Source organism: Cornus florida, unplaced genomic scaffold, assembly GCF_030987335.1.
Source record: "Cornus florida cultivar Cherokee Brave unplaced genomic scaffold, ASM3098733v1 CherokeeBrave_3.0.0_Hap2_Chr03, whole genome shotgun sequence".
NCBI classification, from domain to species: Eukaryota; Viridiplantae; Streptophyta; class Magnoliopsida; order Cornales; family Cornaceae; genus Cornus; species Cornus florida.
In genome coordinates, this window is record NW_026775573.1 from 7,531,733 (window position 1) to 7,557,952 (window position 26,220).

Genomic DNA, 26,220 nt, shown 5'->3' on the forward strand with positions numbered 1-26,220 from the left:
GGTGTATTATAGCGAGTTCTGAAAAGGAATAAGCACAAATATAGATATTATGGTTTATGAATGATACTGTATATATAAAAACCTAATATATATTGTTAGGAAATATTTTTGGAGGTATAATGTAATTACAAAGTAGTAATATTTGGAAAGTTGTATAAGCAAAAATATATTAGGGTTTACAACTCTTATATATAATCCTAATCCTAATCTTGTTAGGACATTTCGTTGTACACATTCAGAAAGATTCCGCCTTCCTTTGGTGGGTAGAGCTTAGCACCTTTCCGAAGAAGATCCAATGTTTACTACAAATAAAGTCAGTGAAAACCTTGCTAATCCGTCTTCGCTGTTTGGTCTTTTGATTACACACACCAACACCACTTGAAGCCTTACGAATTAGATCCATAAGTAAGTTGTACGCGGTTACCTGGGGACCAATTGGGGTCCCACTTCCTTGTGGATCAAGCAAATTACTTTATCTAATTAGGGTGAAAAATATTTTTTCATACTTACCTTAATTGGAAAATTTGGGAAACACTTTTGATCGAAGGTGTGGACATATATTTTCAAAAATATTTCCTAATAATTTTTTTTAAAAAAAAAAAACGTAAAACTATCCTAATTGAGAGTGGAGGAGAGTTGGCCAGTTTCCGTGTAGTTGCCATATTGATGAGTACTCCAGAAAAGCAAGAGAAGGGTAAAAAACATAGGAAAGAAGAAATATTGGATAAAAAAATAATATAAGAAAAAAGTAAAAGTAAAGTAATGATACCAAAAAGAAAAGAAATATTGGATAAAAAAATCCATTACCAAGATATATTATGATAGAAAAAGTAGAAGTAATAATACCAAAAAGGAAAGAAGAAGAAAAAGAAAGGTTTATTCACTACAACAATTATGTCTCTACCAATACTTTTATTTGCTGTAAAAAAAAAAAAAAAAAAATTGTTGTGCATTTATGGCCGCATTTGTATTTGCTATCATAACCTCTGTTGCAGCAAAAAATGACACTTATTTTTAAAGGTTATAACAATATATGTAAATGAAACAATTTTTTTTTCAAAAAAATCAAATTTTTATAATCAACATCAGCCATTTATAAACCAAATTTATTGATTAATAAGCCCAATCTACAAATTTTTTTTTTTTTGAACGGTAGAATGATAAAATTGATTAGAGCAAAAGATACAGTTGGTTAGCAACCAAAACATGCAAAAATACAGGGGAACAAATAGCCATGAGTAACAATATATTTTTAAAGGTTATAACAATATATTTAACGGAAATAAATTTTTTTATTGACAAAAAAGAAACAATCTCAACCATACAAAATATTTAATCCATGTATCATCCTGGACAAAAAAGAAACAATCTCAGCCATACAATTTTTTTTAGTGTCAAGTTTCGACTCTCTCCATTTACGGCTGGTGATGAGAGACAAATTCCCCATAAATTCTGCTTGATGCCATTGTATATAGGTTGAGTCTAGAAATGGTTTCTTGTCCCTTGTAACACCCTGAGGAAATTTTCGTGTTAGGTTAACCACAACAACATATATTCGGGAAGAGATTTCTGATACAAATCACCTTTGTTCATAGAAATTGAGGTCCACAGACCAGCCTCCAGAACATTATATTCATTAGTGAGTTCTTTACCAGGAGCAGGTTTTCCTGCACAAACTAATTTGGTTATAGCCATATAAACATGAAACCACAGTATTCTATCCCGAAGATGGAGACTATAAACTTCAAATAAATTATCATCTGAAATTCTTTTTCTTCATTCCTCCTTGTGATCTGAAATTCTAAGCACGTGGGGAAGGAAATAAAATTTGGATTCCTACGACGACCACTACAACAATTATGGTCTCCACCAGCTTTTATTTGTTGGCAGCATTTATATTTGTTGGAAAAATATATGACAGCAAATATAAATATTGCGAAAAATGACACTTATTTTTAAAGGATATAACAATATAGTTACATGAATGCAATTTTTAAAATAAAAAAAAAAAATCAAATTTTTAATATTAACATCAATCCATTCATAAACCAAATTTACTAACCAAACAAACCAAATCCATAATAATGACACTTATTTGTAAAGGCTATAACAATATATTTAAATGAAACATTTAAAAAAAAAATCAAAATTTTATAATCATCATTAATCCATTCATAAACCAAATTTACTAACCAAATAAACCCAATCCACAATAGTCAAAAAAAAAAATTACAATGCATTTATGAATGTAACTATGTCTCAAGAGAAATAAAAGAATTTCTAATGTCTCAAATCCTAAGGATATGCATCAAATCGTAAAAAAATAAGAGACTCGCAAATGACTCGATTGCCTAGTGGGTTAGTGCTTCTGATGGACTTGCATTTCAAATCCCCATCACTGGTCTTAGGGCATCCAATCACCTGAGTTTTCAAATTTTTACTCCTGAATACAATGCAACAAGTAATGTCTGACCAGTAGGAGTGCATAACAACTACAGAAAGTACAAATCAATAATCCCATTTTCAAAAATTCAGAGAACACAAAAGTAAAATTTAAAACAAAAAACAACCAGAGTTTTGATATAGAAAATGAAGAATTGACCTAAAGTTTTGGGCAAGGAGGCAAGCATTTGTATTCGGGTCGTCCCCACCAATTACAACAAGCCCATCCAAATCAAGTTTTAATGCCGTTTCTTCAGCTTGCTTAAACTGAAATCGGGTACATGTGAACTTGGTTAATTTACAAGAATCATAAGAGTAAAATATATTTACTGTTGTCCTAATTTAAAAGAAGCACTACGCAGAATATCTTGTGAAGCCAAAAGAAATATCACCTGTTCTGGGGTTTCAATTTTGTCTCTTCCACTACGGATCATATCAAAGCCACCATGGTAGAAAGAAATACAAATAGATTAGACATGACTCCTCTAATTTATTTGAGCTTAGTTCATGTCCCTGCCAATCCATTGCTCACTTTTTGTACTGTTGTCCCTTTATTTTCAAACAAAATGTATTAGGATATTGAATTTGAACCAAAACTACTCATGACTGAAGTCTGTCCAGCATGTCAAAAGATAATATACACAAACAGAGATCATGGATATACTAATAACTCAGACAAGAGAGAAAATATTCAAGCCAACTAGTTCTAATTTATTAAAAAAACTACAAATTATGCTTTAAAAAAAAAAAAGTCCTAACCTGATTTCTATATGGGTAAATAATCAGCGAGTTCAGCACCACATATTTGCATTTCATATAGTGTGCTTCCTTTGCAACAATCCTGCAAGTAATCTACCAGACACCAAAAAGACATTAAAATCACTAACAATCCAAATTAAATTAGATCCAAACTGATAACTAATACAGCGTATTAAGATCCTCACCGAAGATCCCAGAGATTACATTGTGTCCTCCAGGAGCTTGGCCTCCTGACAAAACCACTCCAATCTTCAAGTTTTTACCAGATAGGCACTCGGCTGAGTTGCCCGGTACCAACATTGCAGATGGCTGCCCGAAATGGCACGGAAACAGCTTCGCAATCTCATCTGCACTCCACATCACAATCACAATCAAGCCATTGCACATAATTTATTAATCCTAAACCTTCGTTTGGTTGTTGAGAAAATGAAGTTTTTTCTTTTTTAAAATCTAGTACAGAAACGCAATCAAAGTGCTAAACCAGATTAAAAGTGCCTTTAGAACTGCCAAAAACAAACGAAAAAGAAATGGTACAAAAAGCTTAAAGTTAATAAATCACCATCCTTTAATAAACAGAAATAACATAACTTCTCACATAAAATCAATTCATTGCAGAATATTAAGACAAGAATGAAGTCAGAATCATACCTTAGAAAGGCAAGAATGATCATTTATACCGTCAAAAATCTCATTTGAGAGTGTGACACGCATCTTAGGCCTCTCTCGACAGCTAATACGAACTTGTTTGGAGAAAATCTCACCATTTTTTTTTTTTTTGAAGTGATCAGAAGGTCAGAGAAACAAAAACAAAAATAAATAGAATGCAAAAGTAAAAAACCAGTCAACTATCTTGCTCAAATTATAGAGTCTGGGGTTCAAATTGAAGCCCAATTTTTTAAGCAGCCCACTAACTTCCAGGACAATCTGTTCTTTTGGCGCCTGCAAGGAAAGAAAGATCCACTATGATAAAGTTCTAACTTCTATCAAATGAATGCACAAAAATCGTAGAAGAGAAGAAATTATCATATTACTAGTAACTTCTTTTGCTGCAAAACCAATGTGCAATGACAATTAAAGGACCAGAAAAAAAAAAAAACAAAAAACATGGTCCCATCTACTCGTAAATCTGCAAGGGATCAAAGCACTTTATAGGACTATATGCATCACCAAACATATCGTAGATCTTCCCCAACATGAACCAACACAAAAGTATGAGAAACAATATGCACATTATCTTTAAAAATCTGTGTGTCTATCATATTACACATATCACTGGCACACAGTTTGATTGCTATTCGGTTAGGTTTTCTTAACAATGTCCCAAATATAACTCAAATGAAAAGCCGAAAAACATTAACAGTTAAAAGCCAATGTTCTTAATAATAATAGGAAAATTTTACAAACTTGCAACACCACTGAAAGAGGAGACGCTATCACTATACCTCGTGCATATAGATGAAAGGTTATAGGAACAATTTGAGAACTTCATTTAGGGACATTTGAATTCTGACACAAGCTCAACCAAAAGAAACTTAAGCCAAAAAAAGAAGGTATCTGAAGATTGATAGTTTACGGAATCCACTAAGAAAAAACTTCCAATCCTTGCATTTAAGGATTCATTTCATTAGAGATGGGGAGAGGGAGAGAGTTATGCCACAAAAAGGATTACCAAGATGATAAAGAATAACAATTAAGACCATCATTGTAACTATGAAGAAAGATCCAACACAAAATGCAAAAGCATGCCAAAAAGTAGTGTGGTTGTTACCAAATGCCACCTCAATGAATTTGTTAGGTTCACTATCACAAAATAAAGTGCCCCCAATTCACCAACCTCTATGAAGTAAAAGACGAACACAACCAGGAGTCAGGACTCCCTGCTTCATGAGGAATCCTTGTTTGTCACATCCACCCATAAGTTTGAAAACATAACCCATGAACTCCTGTCAAACAAAAGCATAGGTTTCAGCATGACTAGATTACTCATAATAAAATATTTAAGCAAATAGGAGGAGAGTGGTGGTAATAGTATACCTCACCAAGACAATCACCACTGACCTTCTGTGAGATCCGCTTGTCAAAGAAAGCACGGCTGTATATAAAAATGTCAGTTAAGAACGGCTGTAACTAGTTTTAAGTCAACAGATAAATAATATCAAGTCTAATATTATAAAGATGTAAAAATTCATATTATTCATACAACAGGTAGCAACTAGCATGAATAAATTCAAGAAATTAATCAAAACAAACATTCTTTACACTGCGACCCACTAATTCATTGGAGATCAAATATATATTTTAACCTTTTGTAGAATTGGACATACAATGTATCACAATATATAAGGAAATTAAGAATCAATAAGTCATTAGACAGCATAGCCCTTTTGAGTATCTAAGATTTTGACTGATCAATTGTGAAAAATAGATAAATAAATAAATTCCAACATATTACTTGTGCAATTTTTATTTTTTATTTTTATAAGTAACATATTACATGTGCAAATAACATGATTTATAAATTTTAAGCTAAGAAAAAACTCCGCAACAAACAATGAAGCTTAATTGCTCAAGGCAATGGCATAACATCACAGTCAGAACCCCTCCAGGAACCAACAATGCTTTCAGCCATCAAAGTAATGGTGTAAATGGATTATAAGTCACAAATTCATGATATAATGTCTTAAGTAAACAAATGCTAGATATTAGAAATAAAGTTATTAGATCAAATCATAATAAGGGTATTTTCTTTTTCTTTTTAAGTGCTAGAAAAGTAGAAATTGACCATTTTGGAACTACAAAAAGCACATACCAGATGTGCTATTGAGAAAAATGGAATGACCAGCGTTCCATGTAGGGCTGCAAGTTGGGTTGGCCCAACCCAGCCCAGCCCCAACCCAACCTCAACCCGAATCGGGTTGGGTTGGGCCAACCCGAATTGTACTTAACATGGGTTGTGGTCATAACCCGAATTGAATATTTTCGGACGGGTTGGGTCGGGTTGACGGGTTGAGTTTTTTTTTTTTTTTTTTTGGGAAATTTATATATATTATATTATATATATATATATATATATATATATATATATATGTATATTATATATTTTTGATTATATTATTATTAAATATATATATACTTAGGGCAAATCGATTCAGCCTCCCCAATTGCCGCCTCCAACTCTCTTCTCGTTCCCAACTCTAAACTTGCCTTCTCTCTCTCTCTCTCTCTCTCTCTGCAATTGCAAAGTACTAAATCTACAAGAATCAGAATTTCAAAACCTATATATTTCAGTTGATCTATCTATTGCAATAATCAAAAGTTCAAAACCGAATATTCTCAGTGTTAATTTTATTTATTTATTTTAAAACCCAGATGTGGTTCCTCCAAATCACCACCACCACTCGCCGGAATCTGATGCCAACTGCAGAGCTCCTCCTCCGCCGCCACCCGAAGAAGAAACCGTCAAAGAAGTGCCCTGCGAAGGTCTCAAAGAGACGGCCGTCCTCTGGCGAAATCGCCGGAGCGAGGGAGAGGAAACCCAGATCTCCGGCGAGAAGGCAAGCGCCATCGCCGGAAAGAAGAAGCAACATCACATCAAGGCCGGCTCAGGATCAGACAACCACGACCAGACGGCTCAAGAAGAAGCAACCCAGATCTCCGGCAGAGAGAGAAAGAGAAAGAAGAGAGAGGAAAGAGAAAGGAGAAAAAAAAAAAAATTTAATTTTGGGTTTTGGGTTAGGTTCGGGTTCAACCCGAACCCAACCCGAATATGTCTGGGTTTTGACAAAACCCAACCCGAACATAACCCGATTTGTGAATTGTATGTCCAGATTTCAAAATTTCTAGGTTGGGGCTGGGCTGGGCTGGGCTGGGCTGGGCTAACCCGCCCAAGTTGCAGCCCTAGTTCCATGGAAGCTCCAAATACTCTGCATAGATGACTACATTGGAATTGAACCTCCACGATTAACTAAAACAGACCAGCATCTAAATAAGGATAAAATTTTCTTAAAAAGAAAGAATCTCACATCCACATAACAAACATTTTGCCCTTCAATGCAGCTGGTCATCTTTTCAAGCTCGGGTAATACAAGTCATAAATGAACCAATGAACAAGACTTTTAAAGCCTCATACAGGAATTCTCTAGCGATTTTGCACGCTTTATCAAATATTGTACGAGTCCAATTTCAGATTCCTCTTTTGTAATCTCAATCTTTGCTGCCTTCAAAAAAAGTAGAAATTCAAGATCTTGAGATTCCCAGTACTCTAAATCAGATACTGGTGTTGTTGACTGAAACAAGAAAAATAATGATGTTAAAAACAAAAAGTGAGGGAAAAAATTAAAAGAAAAATGTGGAAGGATTAAAAATGATTGAACAGTTGATACATAATTGTTACTAATCTTACTTTGTGTGTTAATTGAATGCAGCATATAATGCATTTAGTAATGGTAATTTTAAGACAAATACAAAAACAACAAGAGTGGTAATAATCAAAATGCAAGCCGACCCCGGTCAAGATATACTCTTGGGCAGTATCTTTACTATTCAATAGTCTACATGCTGAGAATAGATTTCCAGTCCAACCAAAAAAAAAAAATCAGGCAATATCTTAACCCAAAGCAAGAAAATAAAAAATTTGGTGACTAGAACCACCTATTCATTCTCTTATTTTCAAATTTACTCCATATGAATATTTGATCCAAGTTAAACTCAAAAAACCTCAGCAAGTACTATTTAATTAATACCAACATTATTATATTCTGACAAGTTTCCTGTTAGATCGATTAAAAACTAGAAAAATACCAATATCAAGGTCAACTGACCAAGATGAAACTTGTGACCTCCTTCATAAACCTAATCACATACAACTCACAAATACCAAAGGATATAATTATATATATATATATATATATATGCAATATTGTAAAGTCAGTTGGCTTCGTAATATAAGTAAACTATCAACCCTAGTGAAGTGAAATGTTATGACAATTCAATGAATTTGTGAGTAAACTAGTGTTGTTCATATTATTAGAGAAAGATCTAACTGAAAACTAAGTAAATATTCAGAAACATCTGCGATCATACTTAAGTTCTTGCCGAAGGAGACGAAAGATGAAGACGTCTGACTCTGATACCGGCGGTCCATTTGGTCGCCCAGAAATAGGAGGAAAATGAACAGAGAAAAAAGAAGTTAAAACTTTGGACTCTTACGTTCATTTGGGTCGACAGAAAATGAGAAGGAAAGAGATTTCAACAAAATTCTCAATAATTTTAAATTAAATTATACATCAAGATAGATAAAATTTGAAACAGAGTTCTAAAATCAGCTTCAAACTCTAGAAAGCTAGGGTTTCATATAATATTAACATAAATCCCCAATTAAAGCATGAAATCCAACAAAAACAAAGCAATATTGATGGAATTTACCTGCAGGTGGATAGACTGATTAATGAACTCAACAGTATGGTTTGGATTTCTCTTTGAATTACAATCAAAACTCTGGATTGAAAATGGAAACAAAGCTCTCAAATTGAAAAAATTTCACATGGAGTGAGAGAAAGTGATGCGATCAGTTGATTGAGAATGGAGCTAGAGTAAGTTCATGACCTAGAGCGAGAGTAAGGATTTACCAGAGGGGAAAGAGGTGAGAAAAATGAAAATGAAAAAGAAAATAAGAAAAATTATTTGTGGGAGTGAAAAGCGGTGCGATGACACGTGCGGCATTTTTTTTACTTCTCACGGCATGTTTTTATTAAGTGCTTTTAAAAATGATTTTTTAACAGAATTTTTTAATATTTGCTGCTAATTTTTTGCTGCTAGACCCATCTTTTCTTGTAGAGGATGGCACCTCTATTTACAAGCCGGGTTCATGGTTCCTTCAAAATTATCCTATCCGCATGAAATTTGCATGGATACTGACTGTGTAAAATGGACCATGGCTAATCTAGCCTATCAACCCATGCACATTATATTGTCAATCAGAAAGCATATGAATGACATGCATTTTTACAAATGTTAACAACTTAATTGAGAATGTGAAACCATATCAGAAAAACAGGTTGGCATAAAAAAAAATAACCAACTACAAAACGAACATTCAAATCTATCAAAAAGCATATTAAGAAGCATCAACAAATGATAGATGAACCAAAACACTAAATCAAGATATTAATGACCTTGAAATATCCTTAATGTTTCCCAAGCATCAGAACCCATTAGGATTGCGCCCTGACTTAGAATAGCTTTCCAGACTGAACCAGCAACAGCAGGTGATATTAACAGTGAAAAACCTTCTTCAGAGATGACATTTCCCACTGCTACAGTTATTGGCATTCCACTCACCTGAAAATGGAAAAAATATTGAGGGAAAAATACCAAAAGAATTCATGAACTTTCACCACGTAAGTCATAAGTTAACAGGAAAGATGTATATCATACACTCAATCTTGTTAAAAATATTTTACATCTAGTTAAAATTAATGAGGTTATAGGTTTGCACAAGTACGGAAACTGTTGAAGGAACCAAGTAGAGTTTTTTGTACTATTTTCTATTTTCAGTTTTCTGAAAACAGAAACTGTTCTCAAAATTACAAACCAAACACAAATTTTTCACTTCTTCGCATTAGCAAGAAGTACATATTTCAGGGAAGGTTTCATGCAAATCCAAATTGGACAAATCATGAGTGAAAATCTTTATTAGATATACATAATACATATAAATATATGGTTTAGGCAAATCCAAAAACTTAGATATATGATGCTTAAAAAATAAAATACCACTACCACCACCGTCACTATTTTTTCATAACTTATAACAACAACGAAACAACAATCAGAAAATGATAATTATTTAGGTAAGATACAGATATAAAAGCACATATAGAAGTTCATTAGAAAGAAGATAGATGGCTAAATACATAGACAAATAGATTGTTTTATTGCAAAGCGCATAGACATGCCTGCACACAACTCACCCATAAACTTTTTTTCTCTGGTAAATTACTTGCCTATAAACTTCTTACATGCTGACCAAAATTAATTTATATGGCTAAATACATAGACAAATAGATTGTTTTATTGCAAAGCGCATAGACATGCCTGCACACAACTCACCCATAAACTTTTTTTCTCTGGTAAATTACTTGCCTATAAACTTCTTACATGCTGACCAAAATTAATTTATTAATACATTTATGCACGTTCAACAGGGGATGTTACACAGAAATTGAACAATAAAAACAAACCTGAAAACAAATTTAAGTAAAATAAATAATTCTCACAAAGGTGTTCAAACGAGGAGAGCAACTTGAAGATTACACTATAATGTTTGTGTGAGCCATATGGTTGTCCAAGAAGGTCACCAAGATTTAAATTCTTCATGACCTATTTTGCACCACAAAATATTAAAAGTAACATCCACAGTCAGATTAGAGGAAAAAAAAAACAGAAGAAGAAGAAAGGAAAGGAAAGGAAAAACTTCAATCAATGAAAATTTCATCACATCCCCTACTTTTTATGAGTTAGGTCCCACTAGTACAAACAAGCATGTTTCCTTGGTGATGTCATGTATTTCAACCTTATCAGCGAAAAATATATACCTACAAATAAAAACAACAAAATATTTAAGACATACAGCAACTTTCATGCGAATAAGGAAAGCTCAAAACATATTATTTTCAGGAGTAATTTCAGAAATTTCACTTTATGCTTAGTAGAGATGAACAGTATTTTAGTCTGGCTCCAGCTAGAGTATATAAGGTTTTCCATAAGCTTACGAAAATTATTCACTGCAAAAGTGCCTAAACCTTCAATATATGTAATACTTAGAAACCTAATACACCAGTACAGAGGGTTAAAGTTCCTCCCCCCACTCTAAAAGAAAGATGAACAATGTTTTTCATACGACCTCTAACTTAAACACCTTATGACGTGACTTCCATATTATCTCATTTGTCTTTCAATTAAGGTATTGACATCCTTGGGTTAAATTTTATTCAACTTAAATCCCTTCCTTCTACATTTTATTCCTATTGATATCAAGTGATGCAGTCCTTTTAGCAAGAAGTTGGAGCACTGCACTCACTTCTTTAGCTCAAACATTTTTTGAAGCATCAGGTTTAAGGTTCGACTCCGCTTGGCTGCAAAAAATTCCTTGAGGGGTAAGGGGGTAGGGGGTAGGGGAGAGGTGAGTAACAACTAGGGGGAAAAAAATAAAAATAAAAATAATAAAAAATAATTAATTAATTAATCTTTATTCTTTTGTTCAGAGAGTGCAATAATATATCTGTCGTGGATCTCATTTACTAATAACAGCAAAAATATTGAAAAAAAGAAAAATCAATTGATATGTTTGTGAGCAAAATCACACCATAACTGATCAATCATTTAATATTCTTTAAGTGATATTTTTTCATTAAAAAAATCTAGCATAAATGTCTAATATCAATTTTATCCAACTTTCCAAAACTGTAAATCTTTAAGATAGGAGCTAGGACTCTTTGATTGGAACTTAAAACTCATAACTCACAAAGGTAAGAAGTTGCCGCTTTCAACTTTTCACACAACTTTGAGGATTATCTATGACATAGCCTATTTTGATCTCTTTACAACATTTCAAGATCTAATCCTCTCAGTAGATTGGTTTTCATAACTGCTCTCCCCCACTGACCTATGCAATCGCCCAAGAAAAGTCTGCAGACACTAATGACCCCAACCTATCTGGAAAAAGAATAAACTCAGTGGCTCCCCATGCCAACATTTAAAGGCTTTGTCTTATACGTTAGCAAATTGATTCCAGTCTGGATAATGAAAGCTTAAAACCAAACTCCGATATGCTACAAGGTAACAAGGAAATGTTACAAATCATGCAAATAAGAATTTAATAAAACCCAGATAGTGGTGTATCAATATATAGCAAATCAATAGACCAACTTAAATCTCCATAAATTAATATAGCGAACAATTTAATTGTCCTTATTATAGTGCTAGTTTAAAATTTAAAACTAATAATCTTTTGAACAGTGCTTAATATGAGTAAGATACTCTCAAGTGAGTGCAAGGCATTTTGCTGAAAATTTGACTCTTCTAAGTGGCTTCAAGGCCTTTCTGATGATAGGAGATAGTGCCGAACTGCTGATGCTGGAAGAAACAAAGGTTCAAGAATTTCAGGACCCTTGACCCCATTCACACAACCGTCTAGTTAAGACTTGAGTATGCATGCAAAGACACCACGTCAGTAGAAGTGAAAAGATTGGTAGATAGTTGAAGGAGGAGATACAAAGCTCCTTCCCTCTAAAGTTGTCCTTTGGTTAAAAGTTATGATGATATGAAGACAAGTTCAAAGTGGGGTTAGTGGCAAACTAAATATCATCCAACAAGACTGAACCAAGCTAAGGAGATCAAAAACCAAACAATATATAGACGATATAAAGGAATCTACAAGAATATCATGAACATACTTCCTAAGCATTTCGGCTATGCTTCCACAGGTCACTGGAGAGACCACCAATGTAACTGTATTTCTCTATGAATGTAAAATTCTTATTAAAAAAGTAATATGTAATATCATCACTAGCATGTATAGAAAAGCCAAATATTATCAATGAAAGATGATGGCATAGGATTACCATAACCGATGCATTGGCAATATCTATTGTTCGAGCTGTCGGTGTCACGAAAACAATGTCACACCCCTATACGTTTCAACCATATTTAGATCCTGTTCCTTAACCTTCTAGGAATATCAACAGTAGAACAGAACTGTGGAGGAAAAAAAATCAAACATTTAAAGAAGAGTAAGTGTTCAATCTCCACAAAATACCTGTCCTTCCCAAAGGCATTCAAAATCTGCAGTACTTTGGTTATGAAGAAACTGAATACGGTTTTCTCCGTTGACTTCATGTCAATCAAACCCATAAAATTAACACAGAAGAAAACAAAAGTGCATCAAACTAAATACCATTGCACCTCAAATCCTCAATCCGTAAGGACTCAATTGAGGGATTTAATTGGAAAATCCAGAACATACCCAATAGAAAAGTAACCAGAACACTACAATTGACACTTGGATGCAGAAAGGAACAAAGTAAAAATCCATAACTACATTCCAAATTCAATTATGGGCTAGCATCTCAAAATGCAAAATGGAAGCATCATAGAACTATACTAACAATTACCAAAAAGCATTCTGCACACGAGGTATTATACTGACAAGGTTCAGAATTACACTATAAAAAACATAGCATTTATGACCTATGCCTTGGGATTTCATACTTCCAATGTGCTTTCTTTCACTTTGTCACAAAAACTGAAGAGAAAAGGATGATTTTTTTTTTTTTTTAAAAAAAGGTCTCCTAACCGAAACACAACCCCCCCCCCCCCCCCCCCCCCCCCCTCCCCAGGCGGCATGTGTGCGCTCTCTCGCACACCTACACAGATGCACATCCCATAGACTATTAGAGAAGAAACTTCTGGCAACAATACTTTTCCATTAAAATTTTTTTTTGAAGAAATGTGTCAGACTTCTCTAATAGATGGTCGAAAATAATTGAAATCCTTGATATATGGTGACTATCCATAAATTCTCCAGTATCGTTTCTTGTATTACTTTCCTATTTCTATGTAACTTCACTCCATTACAGGAACCTATTGACTTGATGACTGAGAAAATCAGACTATTTAAAAAACAGTTAGCATAATTGATCATGCATCAACTCATCCTAAAAGAAACAGTTTTAATTCAATATGAAACGTGCTTCCAGATGAGAAACAATGAATGGCCTGTCCCCTACCCAGCTCACATATCAAATATGACGCAAAACCTGATAGTTGTGTTATTATAAGAGACCTTGTCATCAAAACACATGGTCTGCAAAAAAAAAAAAAAACTATAGATCCTAAATCAAAAATTTATCATTTATAGATGCCTTTAATATAATCATGAAACACATTGTCAATGTTGAATATCTAAACATAGTATACTATCAGAAGTCTTATTTAGAAGCGTAATTGATTTCCTGATCATCAATATATACAAGTCACATTTCATAAAACATAAGGTGATGTCCTTCATTTATAGGAAGTGCAAGAGGGAAAAGTTTACCTCTTCTGCGGCCATAATGTGAAAGGTCCACAACCTAAAACATAAAAAAAAAAAATTGGTCATTTAAGCGACCAGTTCAAAGACGACTATCATCCAATAAGATATGCAGGCAATGCCCATAGAAATCGGGCTTCACTTATTGCAGATAAATGCTATTAGAGTGCTGAGACAAAGCGCACTTTCCAGATCAAAATAAAATTTCAAATTATACAACTTTAAGTAAACGGACTTTCCAGAACCACGGCCAGTGCCGCCTCCTCTCACCGTCTCAAATTTCACTGAAATTAATTAACACCACCATTATCAAACTTAAATGTACACAACAATGACCAACAGGGCTCTAAAACCAGTTTAAAACTCTTAGAAAGCTAGGGTTTTTACAATATCAAAGATCAACCCCCAATTAAAGCATGAATTCCAACAAAAATAAAGCAATCAGATAACAATGCACGTGCAATTAGACAAGTATCAGTAACAAAAATAAATTCAAACAAATGTAGTGACCTGATTTGAGGCTGTTAAAAGTGAATTCAACTACTTCTTGCTTCTTAATTTCAGCATTACAATCCGATTGCAGGAATTGGATCTGCCTGATTCAGAGATTGAAATCCTGGTTGATAATCAATAAAGTAAATTTGATTGATAAGTGAGATGCCGGAGAGAATCATGAGAGGGAGCATAAATATATATACAAACACATACATACAAATGAGACTAATAATAAATACTGTAGTGAAGTCCAGTCAATTACTGATCCTTTAGGGCTTCTTAGACGTCCATGGTAGAACTGTGCCCCATAACTTGAAGAGGCGAGGTTGATCACTTTGCTTAACCCTTGTTAGTTAAAATCTAAAAATGAAAGAATAAATGGAGATGTGAAATGACTTTTTAAACCATTTTTATCATTTTTATCATATAAAAGTGGGACCCACACCCAAAAAGCAGCCCTTAAGGAACATGGAGGATCGAAATAAATAAACAAAGATTTCTCCACTTCATGAACTGATGGACATTTATCCACTTTCAACCACAACATAGAACCTTCATATTATATATATATATATATACACACACACACAAAATAGTCTCACAACATAACTGAACATAGAACCTTCAATATATTTATACAAAGTAAACCCTTCTTTACACAAAATACATAGAATAGAAGAGCCTTACAAGACAATCACAACCATAGAATCTTCATTACATACAAATATTCAGTTACAAAATACATAGACTAGAAGAGCCTTACAAGACAAACACAACCATAGAATCTTCATTACATACAAATACTAGTCTGATTCAGTTAACAGCTGGCATCTCAAACCGGCACAATGGGCAAACATGACTGGTCTTTAGCCACTTGATGATGCAGTCTTCATGGTAGAGGTGAGAGCAGGGCATGCAAGTGATCACCTCATCCACCAGAAACGTCTCCAGACAAACTAAACACTGATGATTCATGCAACAAGAACCATCAAACTTCACCTTCTCCAACGTGTGGAGAGAAGATGGAATTGCCGGTACCATCTGCATCGCCTCCTCCAATGACTCCTCCATAGCTCGAGCTATTGCGTCATCAATATCATCATCATGCATCGCCTCCTCCAATGACTCCTCCATAGCTCGAGCTATTGCATCATCAATATCATCATCATGCATCGCCTCCTCCAATGACTCCTCTATAGCTCGAGCTAATATTGCATCATCAATATCATCATCATGCATCGCCTCCTCCAATGACTCCTCTATAGCTCGAGCTAATATTGCATCATCATTATCATCATCGGTAGTTCCATATATATAGTAATTGGACGGCCATCTTCGAACTTCTACGTGAAGAAAAACTGTGCGTACGGCGTTGTTGATGATGTTAGCTCTTACAATATTGTTCATGTGACGACAATTGTAGAGGAGCTGATCGAATAGAGGGCCATCTACAGTGACTCCCATGTGAGCGAGGGCGGTGGAGAAGAATAAGAATGCAGCCTCATCATCATTAGACTCTAGCACACAGAACGGCACAGCCAGCGATTGTGTGATCACAGTGGGATTTTCTAATTCCGCCGAATCATCGTCATATGTATAATGATGCGCGTATGCTATCAAGGGAAGAGTATCGGGTGAGAAGGACCATTGGAAAGTATCAGGGTCCACAAAATCTACATCTATCCGATATAGTTGGTGGCTTGGATTTGCCGCCATTCTTGAACGAGAGAGAGAGAGACGCCGCCGAACAGCAAGAAGCCAAAGCTATCAAGAGACAATCGTGAGTTCTGAAAAAGGAATATTAGGGTTTTCTTTTGGAAAGTGTATGTAGGAGTGGCGGCGGTTATTACATCTTATAGAGGGTTAAAAGGTAAAAGCACCAGGGGATCGGCGGCGGCGGCTTCGCTTGGCGTTCCTTCGGGCTCGCTGGAGTTGATGCCCTATTTGGTCCTTGGTTGTTTTAATGATGTCATTATGATGGTGAATGATGTCAACATACCAAGACCAATGACTTGTCCCCAGTAGCACATTAATAAAGTACAACTCTTGGTAGCAACAGCACGGCAATTAACCTTGCTTCGGGAATAGGCTCTTGTACTTTTCCAGACAACCAAAGATTTATTAATTTATTTATTTTTTTATTTTTTTTAATGGAAGTAAAAATAGTTGAAGAAGATTTAAATTTTAATCTAAACTATTAATACAAGGACTCAGTTTGCAAATACTTTTTTTCTCAGTTTATTATTGCTTTGATTAAGGGTTTTGCTTGCTTCTCTAAATTGCAATTTTATTAATGGATTTTTAGCATGTAAAACAAAACATTTGGGTAATGTTAGGACCAAATAAAACATGGGCCCAAATCGCTATATATGTGAGCCTTCTTTCATAAAATGCATTATGAATAGAGATCCAACTTGGGCGGGCCAACCCGAGTTCAACTTGAGTCTAGCTTGATTTTGCACAGGCTTGGAAAATAATTTTTTTTTTTATCTAAGATTGGGCTTGAATTAAAAAAGATCAATTCGAACTTAATTAAGATTGGGCTTCGTAACCCATTCCCGAATTATAATTTTATTATATATATATATTAAAATTACTTGTATATTTCAAATTATGATCATTCTTTCCTTTTCAACTTCCTTTTCAAAATCTTGATTTATTGTATATTAGCCTAAGAATTTGTTTGTAATTTCTTAGAAATTTTCACGAGTTATTTGAATTTTATATGCTTAGGAGTATCTAATTGGAAACTAACGGAGAACAACTAAATTTTTAGCCTAATTTCTCGTGCTTGAGCTTAACCCGAAAACAAGCATTTGAATATGAATTTATCTCTCTATATACACATATATGAGTGTACAATAATGTAAGATCTTTACTTTTATTTTGTGGGGAAAAAAAAACTAATGTATGATCCTTTTTATACAAAACTAAACCCTTGTGAAAAATTAATCCAATTTGACCGAATTAAATACTAACCAAACTAACTAGTCATGATAGAACTTGAGCTAACTCTTTCTAACCCATAATTGGGTATAACTCGAGTTTGGACAACATTGCTTAATAACAAATTAGATTAGATCAATTCTTCAGCTCGCCCAACCTACTCAAATCACACGCTCACTTATAGTGAAAAAATAATACACAATTATGTAACATAATCTATAGAAAGTGATGTGATATATAGAGTAGTATTCCAAAATAAAGAAAAAAAAAATGGTTAGACACTTGACTTCTTAAACCCCATTGAAGAAGTTAAAGGAGTTATTTAATGTGTGGCAATGTATAATCATGACCATTAAGGATGACTGTGGAGCAGTGTGACCATTAAGGATGTTGTGGGACCAAAATCATGACCGGGGGAAAAATTATGCTTATATATATATATATACATGTATACACACACACACACGCACGCAAATATAATACTTCAACAATTTTCGGATTTCAGAATTCCTTGATAATTAGTGGAAGACAGATTTACATTAGACTAAATATGTATGGCATATTTTTATATGTTTGTGATATGCACTAATGCACAATTAAACAAGTTTGCTCTGCATGTGTGTGGGCCAGAATATCTATAGAGAGTGAGAGAATATCTTATTACTTTATTAATGGGGGACAGAGTTATAGACAACAGACAGTACGGACAACGCACAGCCTTTAAGATCAAAAACAAGTCTAGTGGACCCTGTTTACTTGTGCATTTTCACTAAAATGGTAAAGAGGTGGTTGGATTAGCATGTATAATTAAAGATTTTAACTTCAATAAGTCATTTGACATGGAGCCCACATTTGCAATTCCAAAGCCAACTTGATGCAATCACAACCGTCGGATCCTCCAATCAAACTATCATCAAGGCCTATGGAACTTAATCAATAAAAGAAAGACACCTATAAAAAAAAAAAATTAAAAATTTATTGCAAAATGCTACAAGTCAACACAAAATTTTATGCAATTCATCCTTAAAAATAAATTAGTGTAATGCAAATGTTGGTTTTTAATAATAATAATAAAAAAATTTGGTTGAAGAAATTGTTTGAGACGCTTAATAACCACATCATCATTTTCAATAATGATGATATCGTTAACATAGATCAAAACAAAGATCAAAGAATTCCCTTGGCAATAAGTGAACAATGAGAAATCAGAGATCATTTCAATTATGCAAGCTCTCTTCAGTACTTCCAATCCTTCTTTCTTTTTCTTTTTTTTTTAAAACAAATAAATACACATTCACTATGCACATGTCTCTAGTAAGACTTGACCTCTCCACCTCCCCATCTGAAAAGGAGAGATTATATCATTGGGTTAGAAGCCCTTTAGACGCCATTATAAGACAAGGACACTAAATGTGTTTCTATACATGGCCGAAATTTTAACCGAAGTAAAGGATTGAACCGTATTGAAGTAGATACTTGGTGGTTTGTTGATTATTCTTTTTTTTTGAACTTTTACTAAAAGAAAATAATATGTAGTCAGACTTTCGATACCAGTAGGAGCATATGTCACAATAACATTATTGATGAAATTAATATTATTATGATATCACGTTCAAGTGATAAAATTGATATTATCACGATGCCAAGTTTACCTTCGCGTCAAAACCGACATCTCAGTTTCAAATTTAGTAAATTGACTTAAAGCCAATTATAGAGATTGCCCCAGTTAGATTGTTTTACCCATTCATTGTCGTCTTCCTTTGGGTTGAAATGTTAATTTTTTGTTGGGATAAAACAAAGAATCAAAGCAACAAAACAACTAAAACAATCCATGTAAGGCGACCAAAATGCTGGCCAATTTTGGTGCAACTCTTAGGGCCCAAAGCATAGGAAGTGCGTTTTTCTCTTGTGTGTTACTTATATAAATTATTAACATTTGAAAATATGGATAAGTTGGACCGTCAATTTTAACCAAAAAATTATTAAAATTCCAAAATATCCTTAACAATCAATATTTTAAGCCGTTAGTATTTTTATTTTATTTTTATTTCTATAAAGAAATTTTAGGTATTTCAAGTTTTAAATGAATAAAATGTCTTTATTTGTTTAATTTAGAAAATGTAAGAGTATTTTTAGACCAAAAGAATATTTTCATATTCAGTATATAACAGAGTATTTGTTATACTTTATGAAATGTATACGGAAAACCACTTTTGTTTTTATTTTCCCCTTTCACTTTTATTTTTATTTTATTGTTTTTAAGCTTATTTCCATCTAATCAAACAAACAAATAAAAAGAAAAGGAAAGAGAGAGAAATAATTAGATAGCTCATATATTACTCACAAGTGGCTATGTAATAAAATTGACACATTTGATTAATTGGACCTAATTTTCACATCTAAAAGAAAAAAACCTAAACAAACAAATAAACTTCTGGCAGCAAGTGAGCTAGGGCAACCAATTTACACAAAATTATGCCAAAAATGTGGCCTGTATTTGATCCAACCATTCCAGTACTCCACATTCGCTATGATCTTCTTATCTTTATGTTCATTAGGTTTAACTCTTTAAGATTTGTCCGTCACTTCTTCTGCTTGCTTGATTTCTTTTGTAGAAGCAATAGAACTGCCACCCTTGCCTTTCTGGAAAGAAGGCGGTTAAATCAAGAATGGCTAATAATGGAAGAAATGTTGAGGGAAAAATACCAAAAGAATTGATGTACTTTCACCTCATGAGTCATAAGTTAACAGGAAAGATGTATATCATACACTCAATCTTGTTAGAAATATTTTATATCTAGTTAAAATTAACGAGGTTATAGGTTTTGCACAAGTACGGAAACTGTTAAGGAACCAAGTAGAGTTTTTTGTACTATTTTCTATTTTCAGTTTTCTGAAAACAGAAAACTGCTCTCAAAATTACAAACCAAACACGAATTTTTCACTTCTTTGCATTAGCAAGGAGTACATATTTCAGGGACGGTTTCAAGCAAATCCAAATTGGACAAATCATGAGTGAAAATTTTTATTAGATATACATAATACATATAAATATATGGTTTAGGAAAATCCAAAAACTTAGATATATGATGCTCAAAAAATAAAATACCACTACCACCACCGTCACTATTTTTTCATAACTTCTAACAACAACGAAACAACAATCAGAAAATGATAATTATTGAGGTAAGATACAGATATAAAAGCACATATAGAAGTTCATTAGAAAGAAGATAGATGGCTAAATACATGGACAAATAGATTGTTTTATTGCAAAGCGCATAGACATGCCTGCACACAACTCACCCATAAACTTTTTTTCTCCGGTAAATTACTTGCCTATAAACTTCTTACATGCTGACCAAAATTAATTTATTAATACATTTATGCACATTCAACAGGGGATGTTACTCAGAAATTGAACAATAAAAACAAACCTGAAAACAAATTTAAGTAAAATAAATAATTCTCACAAAGGTGTTCAAACGAGGAGAGCAACTTGAAGATTACACTATAATGTTTATGTGAGCCATATGGTTGTCCAAGAAGGCCACCAAGATTTAAATTCTTCATGACCTATTTTGCACCACAAAATATTAAAAGTAACATCCACAGTCAGATTAGAGGGAAAAAAAAAACAGAAGAAGAAGAAAGGAAAGGAAAGGAAAAACTTCAATCAATGAAAATTTCATCACATCCCCTACTTTTTTGGAGTTAGGTCCCACTAGTACAAACAAGCATGTTTCCTTGGTGATGTCATGTATTTCAACCTTATCAGCGAAAAATATATACCTACAAATAAAAACAACCAAAATATTTAAGACATACAGCAACTTTCATGGGAATAAGGAAAGCTCAAAACATATTGTTTTCAGGAGTAATTTCAGAAATTTCACTTTATGCTAAGTAGAGATGAACAGTATTTTAGTCTGGCCCCAGCTAGAGTATACAAGGTTTTCCATAAGCTTACAAAAATTATTCACTGCAAAAGTGCCTAAACCTTCAATATATGTAATACTTTGAAACCTAATATACCAGTACAGAGGGTTAAAGTTCCTCCCCCCACTCTAAAACAAAGATGAACAATGTTTTTCATACGACCTCTAACTTAAAAGTGTTGTTCATACACCTTATGACGTGACTTCCATATTATCTCATTTGTCTTTCAATTAAGGTATTGACATCCTTGGGTTAAATTTTATTCAACTTAAATCCCTTCCTTCTACATTTTATTCCTATTGATATCAAGTGATGCAGTCCTTTTAGCAAGAAGTTGGAGCACTGCACTCACTTCTTTAGCTCAAACATTTTTTGAAGCATCAGGTTTAAGATTCGACTCCTCTTGGGTGCAAACAATTCCTTGAGGGGTAAGGGCGTAGGGGAGAGGTGAGTAACGACTAGGGGGAAAAAAATAATAATAAAAATAATAAAAAATAATTAATTAATTAATTAATCTTTATTCTTTTGTTCAGAGAGTGCAATAATATATCTGTCTTGGATCTCATTTACTAATAACAGCAAAAATATTGAAAAAAAGAAAAATCAATTGATATGTTTGTGAGCAAAATCACACCATAACTGATCAATCATTTAATATTCTTTAAGTGATATTTTTTCATTAAAAAAATCTAGCCTAAATGTCTAATATCAATTTTATCCAACTTTCCAAAACTGTAAATCTTTAAGATAGGAGCTAGGACTCTTTGATTGGAACTTAAAACTCGTAACTCACAAAGGTAAGAAGTTGCCGCTTTCAGCTTTTCACACAATTTTGAGGATTATCTATGCAAAGGCAAGAAACAACATAGCCTATTTTGATCTCTTTACAACATTTCAAGATCTAATCCTCTCAGTAGATTTATTTTCATAACTGCTCTCCCCCACTGACCTATGCAATCGCCCAAGAAAAGTCTGCAGACACTAATGACCCCAACCTATCTGGAAAAAGAATAAACTCAGTGGCTCACCCATGCCAACATTTAAAGGCTTTGTCTTATACGTTAGCAAATTGATTCCAGTCTGGATAATGAAAACTTAAAACCAAACTCTGATATGCTACAAGGTAAAAAGGAAATGTTATAAAATCATGCACATAAGAATTTAATAAAATCCAGATAGTGGTGTATCAATATAGAGCAAATCAATAGACCAACTTAAATCTCCGTAAATTAATATAGCTAACAATTTAATTGTCCTTATTATAGTGCTAGTTTAAAATTTAAGACTAATAATCTTTTGAACAGTGCTTAATATGAGTAAGATACTCTCAAGTGAGTGCAAGGCATTTTGCTGAAAATTTGACTCTTCTAAGTGGCTTCAAGGCCTTCCGATGATAGGAGATACTGCCGAACTGCTGATGCTGGAAGAAACAAAGGTTCAAGAATTTCAGGACCCTTGACCCCATTCACACAGCCGTCTAGTTAAGACTTGAGTATGCATGCAAAGACACCACATCAGTAGAAGTGAAAAGATTGGTAGATAGTTGAAGGAGGAGATACAAAGCTCCTTCCCTCTAAAGTTGTCCTTTGGTTAAAAGTTATGATGATATGAAGACAAGTTTAAAGTGGGGTTAGTGGCAAACTAAATATCATCCAAAAAGACTGAACCAAGCTAAGGAGATCAAAAACCAAACAATATATAGACGATATAAAGGAATCTACAAGAATTTCATGAACATACTTCCTAAGCATTTCGGCTATGCTTCCACAGGTCACTGGAGAGACCACCAATGTAACTGTATTTCTCTATGAATGTAAAATTCTTATTAAAAAAGTAATATGCAATATCATCACTAGCATGTATAGAAAAGCCAATTATTATAAATGAAAGATGATGGCATAGGATTACCATAACCGATGCATTGGCAATATCTATTGTTCGAGCTGTCGGTGTCACGAAAACAATGTCACACCCCTATACGTTTCAACCATATTTAGATCCTGTTCCTTAACCTTCTAGGAATATCAACAGTAGAACAGAACTGTGGAGGAAAAAAAATCAAACATTTAAAGAAGAGTAAGTGTTCAATCTCCACAAAATACCTGTCCTTCCCAAAGGCATTCAAAATCTGCAGTACTTTGGTTATGAAGAAACTGAATACGGTTTTCTCCGTTGACTTCATGTCAATCAAACCCATAAAATTAACACAGAAGAAAACAAAAGTGCATCAAACTAAATACCATTGCACCTCAAATCCTCAATCCGTAAGGACTCAATTGAGGGTTTTAATTGGAAAATCCAGAACATACCCAATACAAAAGTAACCAGAACACTACAATTGACACTTGGATGCAGAAAGGAACAAAGAAAAAATCCATAACTACATTCCAAATTCAATTATGGGCTAGCATCTCAAAATGCAAAATGGAAGCATCATAGAACTATACTAACAATTACCAAAAAGCATTCTGCACACTAGGTATTATACTGACAAGGTTCAGAATTACACTATAAAAAACATAGCAGTTCTGACCTATGCCTCGGGATTTCATACTTCCAATGTGCTTTCTTTCACTTTGTCACAAAAACTGAAGAGAAAAGGATGATTTTTTTTTTTTTTTTTTTTTAAAAAGGTCTCCTAACCGAAACACAACCCCCCCCCCCTCCCCGGGCGGCGTGCACGCGCTCTCTCGCACACCTACACAGATGCACATCCCATAGACTATTAGAGAAGAAACTTCTGGCAACAATACTTTTCCATTAAATTTTTTTTTTGAAAGAATGTGTCAGACTTCTCTAATAGATGGTTGAAAATAATTGAAATCCTTGATATACGGTGACTATCCATAAATTCTCCGGTATCGTTTCTTGTATTACTTTCCTATTTCTATGTAACTTCACTCCATTACAGGAACCTATTGACTTGATGACTGAGAAAATCAGACTATTTAAAAAACAGTTAGCATAATTGATCATGCATCAACTCATCCTAAAAGAAACAGTTTTAATTCAATATGAAACGTGCTTCCAGATGAGAAACAATGAATGGCCTGTCCCCTACCCAGCTCACATATCAAATATGCCGCAAAACCTGATAGTTGTGTTATTATAAGAGACCTTGTCATCAAAACACATGGTCTGCAAAAAAAAAAAAACTATAGATCCTAAATCAAAAATTTATCATTTATAGATGCCTTTAATATAATCATGAAACACATTGTCAATGTTGAATATCTAAACATAGTATACTATCAGAAGTCTTATTTAGAAGCGTAATTGATTTCCTGATCATCAATATATACAAGTCACATTTCATAAAACATAAGGTGATGTCCTTCATTTATAGGAAGTGCAAGAGGGAAAAGTTTACCTCTTCTGCGGCCATAATGTGAAAGGTCCACAACCTAAAACATAAAAAAAAAAATTGGTCATTTAAGCAACCAGTTCAAAGACGACTATCATCCAATAAGATATGCAGGCAATGCCCATAGAAATCGGGCTTCACTTATTGCAGATAAATGCTATTAGAGTGCTGAGACAAAGCGCACTTTCCAGATCAATATAAAATTTCAAATTATACAACTTTAAGTAAACGGACTTTCCAGAACCACGGCCAGTGCCGCCTCCTCTCACCGTCTCAAATTTCACTGAAATTAATTAACACCACCATTATCAAACTTAAAATGTACACAACAATGACCAACAGGGCTCTAAAACCAGTTTAAAACTCTTAGAAAGCTAGGGTTTTTACAATATCAAAGATCAACCCCCAATTAAAGCATGAATTCCAACAAAAATAAAGCAATCAGATAACAATGCACGTGCAATTAGACAAGTATCAGTAACAAAAATAAATTCAAACAAATGTAGTGACCTGATTTGAGGCTGTTAAAAGTGAATTCAACTACTTCTTGCTTCTTAATTTCAGCATTACAATCCGATTGCAGGAATTGGATCTGCCTGATTCAGAGATTGAAATCCTGGTTGATAATCAATAAAGTAAATTTGATTGATAAGTGAGATGCTGGAGAGAATCATGAGAGGGAGCATAAATATATATACAAACACATACATACAAATGAGACTAATAATAAATACTGTAGTGAAGTCCAGTCAATTACTGATCCTTTAGGGCTTCTTAGACGTCCATGGTAGAACTGTGCCCCATATCTTGAAGAGGCGAGGTTGATCACTTTGCTTAACCCTTGTTAGTTAAAATCTAAAAATGAAAGATTAAATAGAGATGTGAAATGACTTTTTAAACCATTTTTATCATTTTTATCATATAAAAGTGGGACCCACACCCAAAAAGCAGCCCTTAAGGAACATGGAGGATCGAAATAAATAAACAAAGATTTCTCCACTTCATGAACTGATGGACATTTATCCACTTTCAACCACAACATAGAACCTTCATATTATATGTATATATATATACACACACACACAAAATAGTCTCACAACATAACTGAACATAGAACCTTCAATATATTTATACAAAGTAAACCCTTCTTTACACAAAATACATAGAATAGAAGAGCCTTACA

General features: G+C 33.7%; 1 protein-coding gene and 1 long non-coding RNA gene across 12 annotated transcripts; both read right to left on the bottom strand.

Moving 5' to 3' along the window:
• Positions 1-1,249: 1,249 nt before the first annotated feature.
• LOC132299270 (putative transferase At1g60990, chloroplastic) lies at positions 1,250-25,877 on the bottom strand. 9 transcript variants are annotated; one of them, XM_059795790.1, is made up of 10 exons: positions 25,795-25,877; positions 25,548-25,653; positions 25,044-25,077; positions 23,582-23,714; positions 23,414-23,478; positions 21,439-21,526; positions 21,245-21,310; positions 9,375-9,540; positions 1,584-1,667; positions 1,250-1,513 (listed from the first exon to the last, which is right to left on the bottom strand). In XM_059795790.1, the coding sequence occupies exons 4-10, from the start codon at positions 23,582-23,584 to the stop codon at positions 1,416-1,418; spliced, it is 570 nt and encodes a 189-aa protein (XP_059651773.1). In that variant the 5' UTR covers positions 23,585-23,714; positions 25,044-25,077; positions 25,548-25,653; positions 25,795-25,877; the 3' UTR covers positions 1,250-1,415. The 9 variants fall into 9 exon arrangements, 4 of the variants coding, with proteins under 4 accessions (XP_059651773.1, XP_059651771.1, XP_059651772.1 ...); XM_059795788.1 differs by having other exon boundaries at positions 25,750-25,877; XM_059795789.1 differs by having other exon boundaries at positions 23,582-23,849; positions 25,750-25,877.
• Positions 10,633-15,142, bottom strand: LOC132299271 (uncharacterized). Of its 3 annotated transcripts, none has more exons than XR_009480055.1 (6): positions 15,051-15,142; positions 14,804-14,909; positions 14,300-14,333; positions 12,825-12,957; positions 12,657-12,721; positions 10,633-10,796 (listed from the first exon to the last, which is right to left on the bottom strand). It is a non-coding gene; the product is annotated as an uncharacterized LOC132299271 (long non-coding RNA). The 3 variants fall into 3 exon arrangements; XR_009480053.1 differs by having other exon boundaries at positions 15,006-15,142; XR_009480054.1 differs by having other exon boundaries at positions 15,002-15,141.
• Positions 25,878-26,220: the final 343 nt, after the last annotated feature.

What these genes read in the sequence shown, in the direction of transcription:
- LOC132299270 (XM_059795790.1), bottom strand. An exon ending in ATAGCCGAAATGCTTAGGAA is followed by an intron (nt 21,527 to 23,413) that starts GTATGTTCATGA and finishes TTTTATTTGTAG; the next exon opens with GTATATATTTTTCGCTGATA. An exon ending in AACATTAAGGATATTTCAAG is followed by an intron (nt 1,668 to 9,374) that starts GTCATTAATATC and finishes TAGTTTGTGCAG; the next exon opens with GAAAACCTGCTCCTGGTAAA.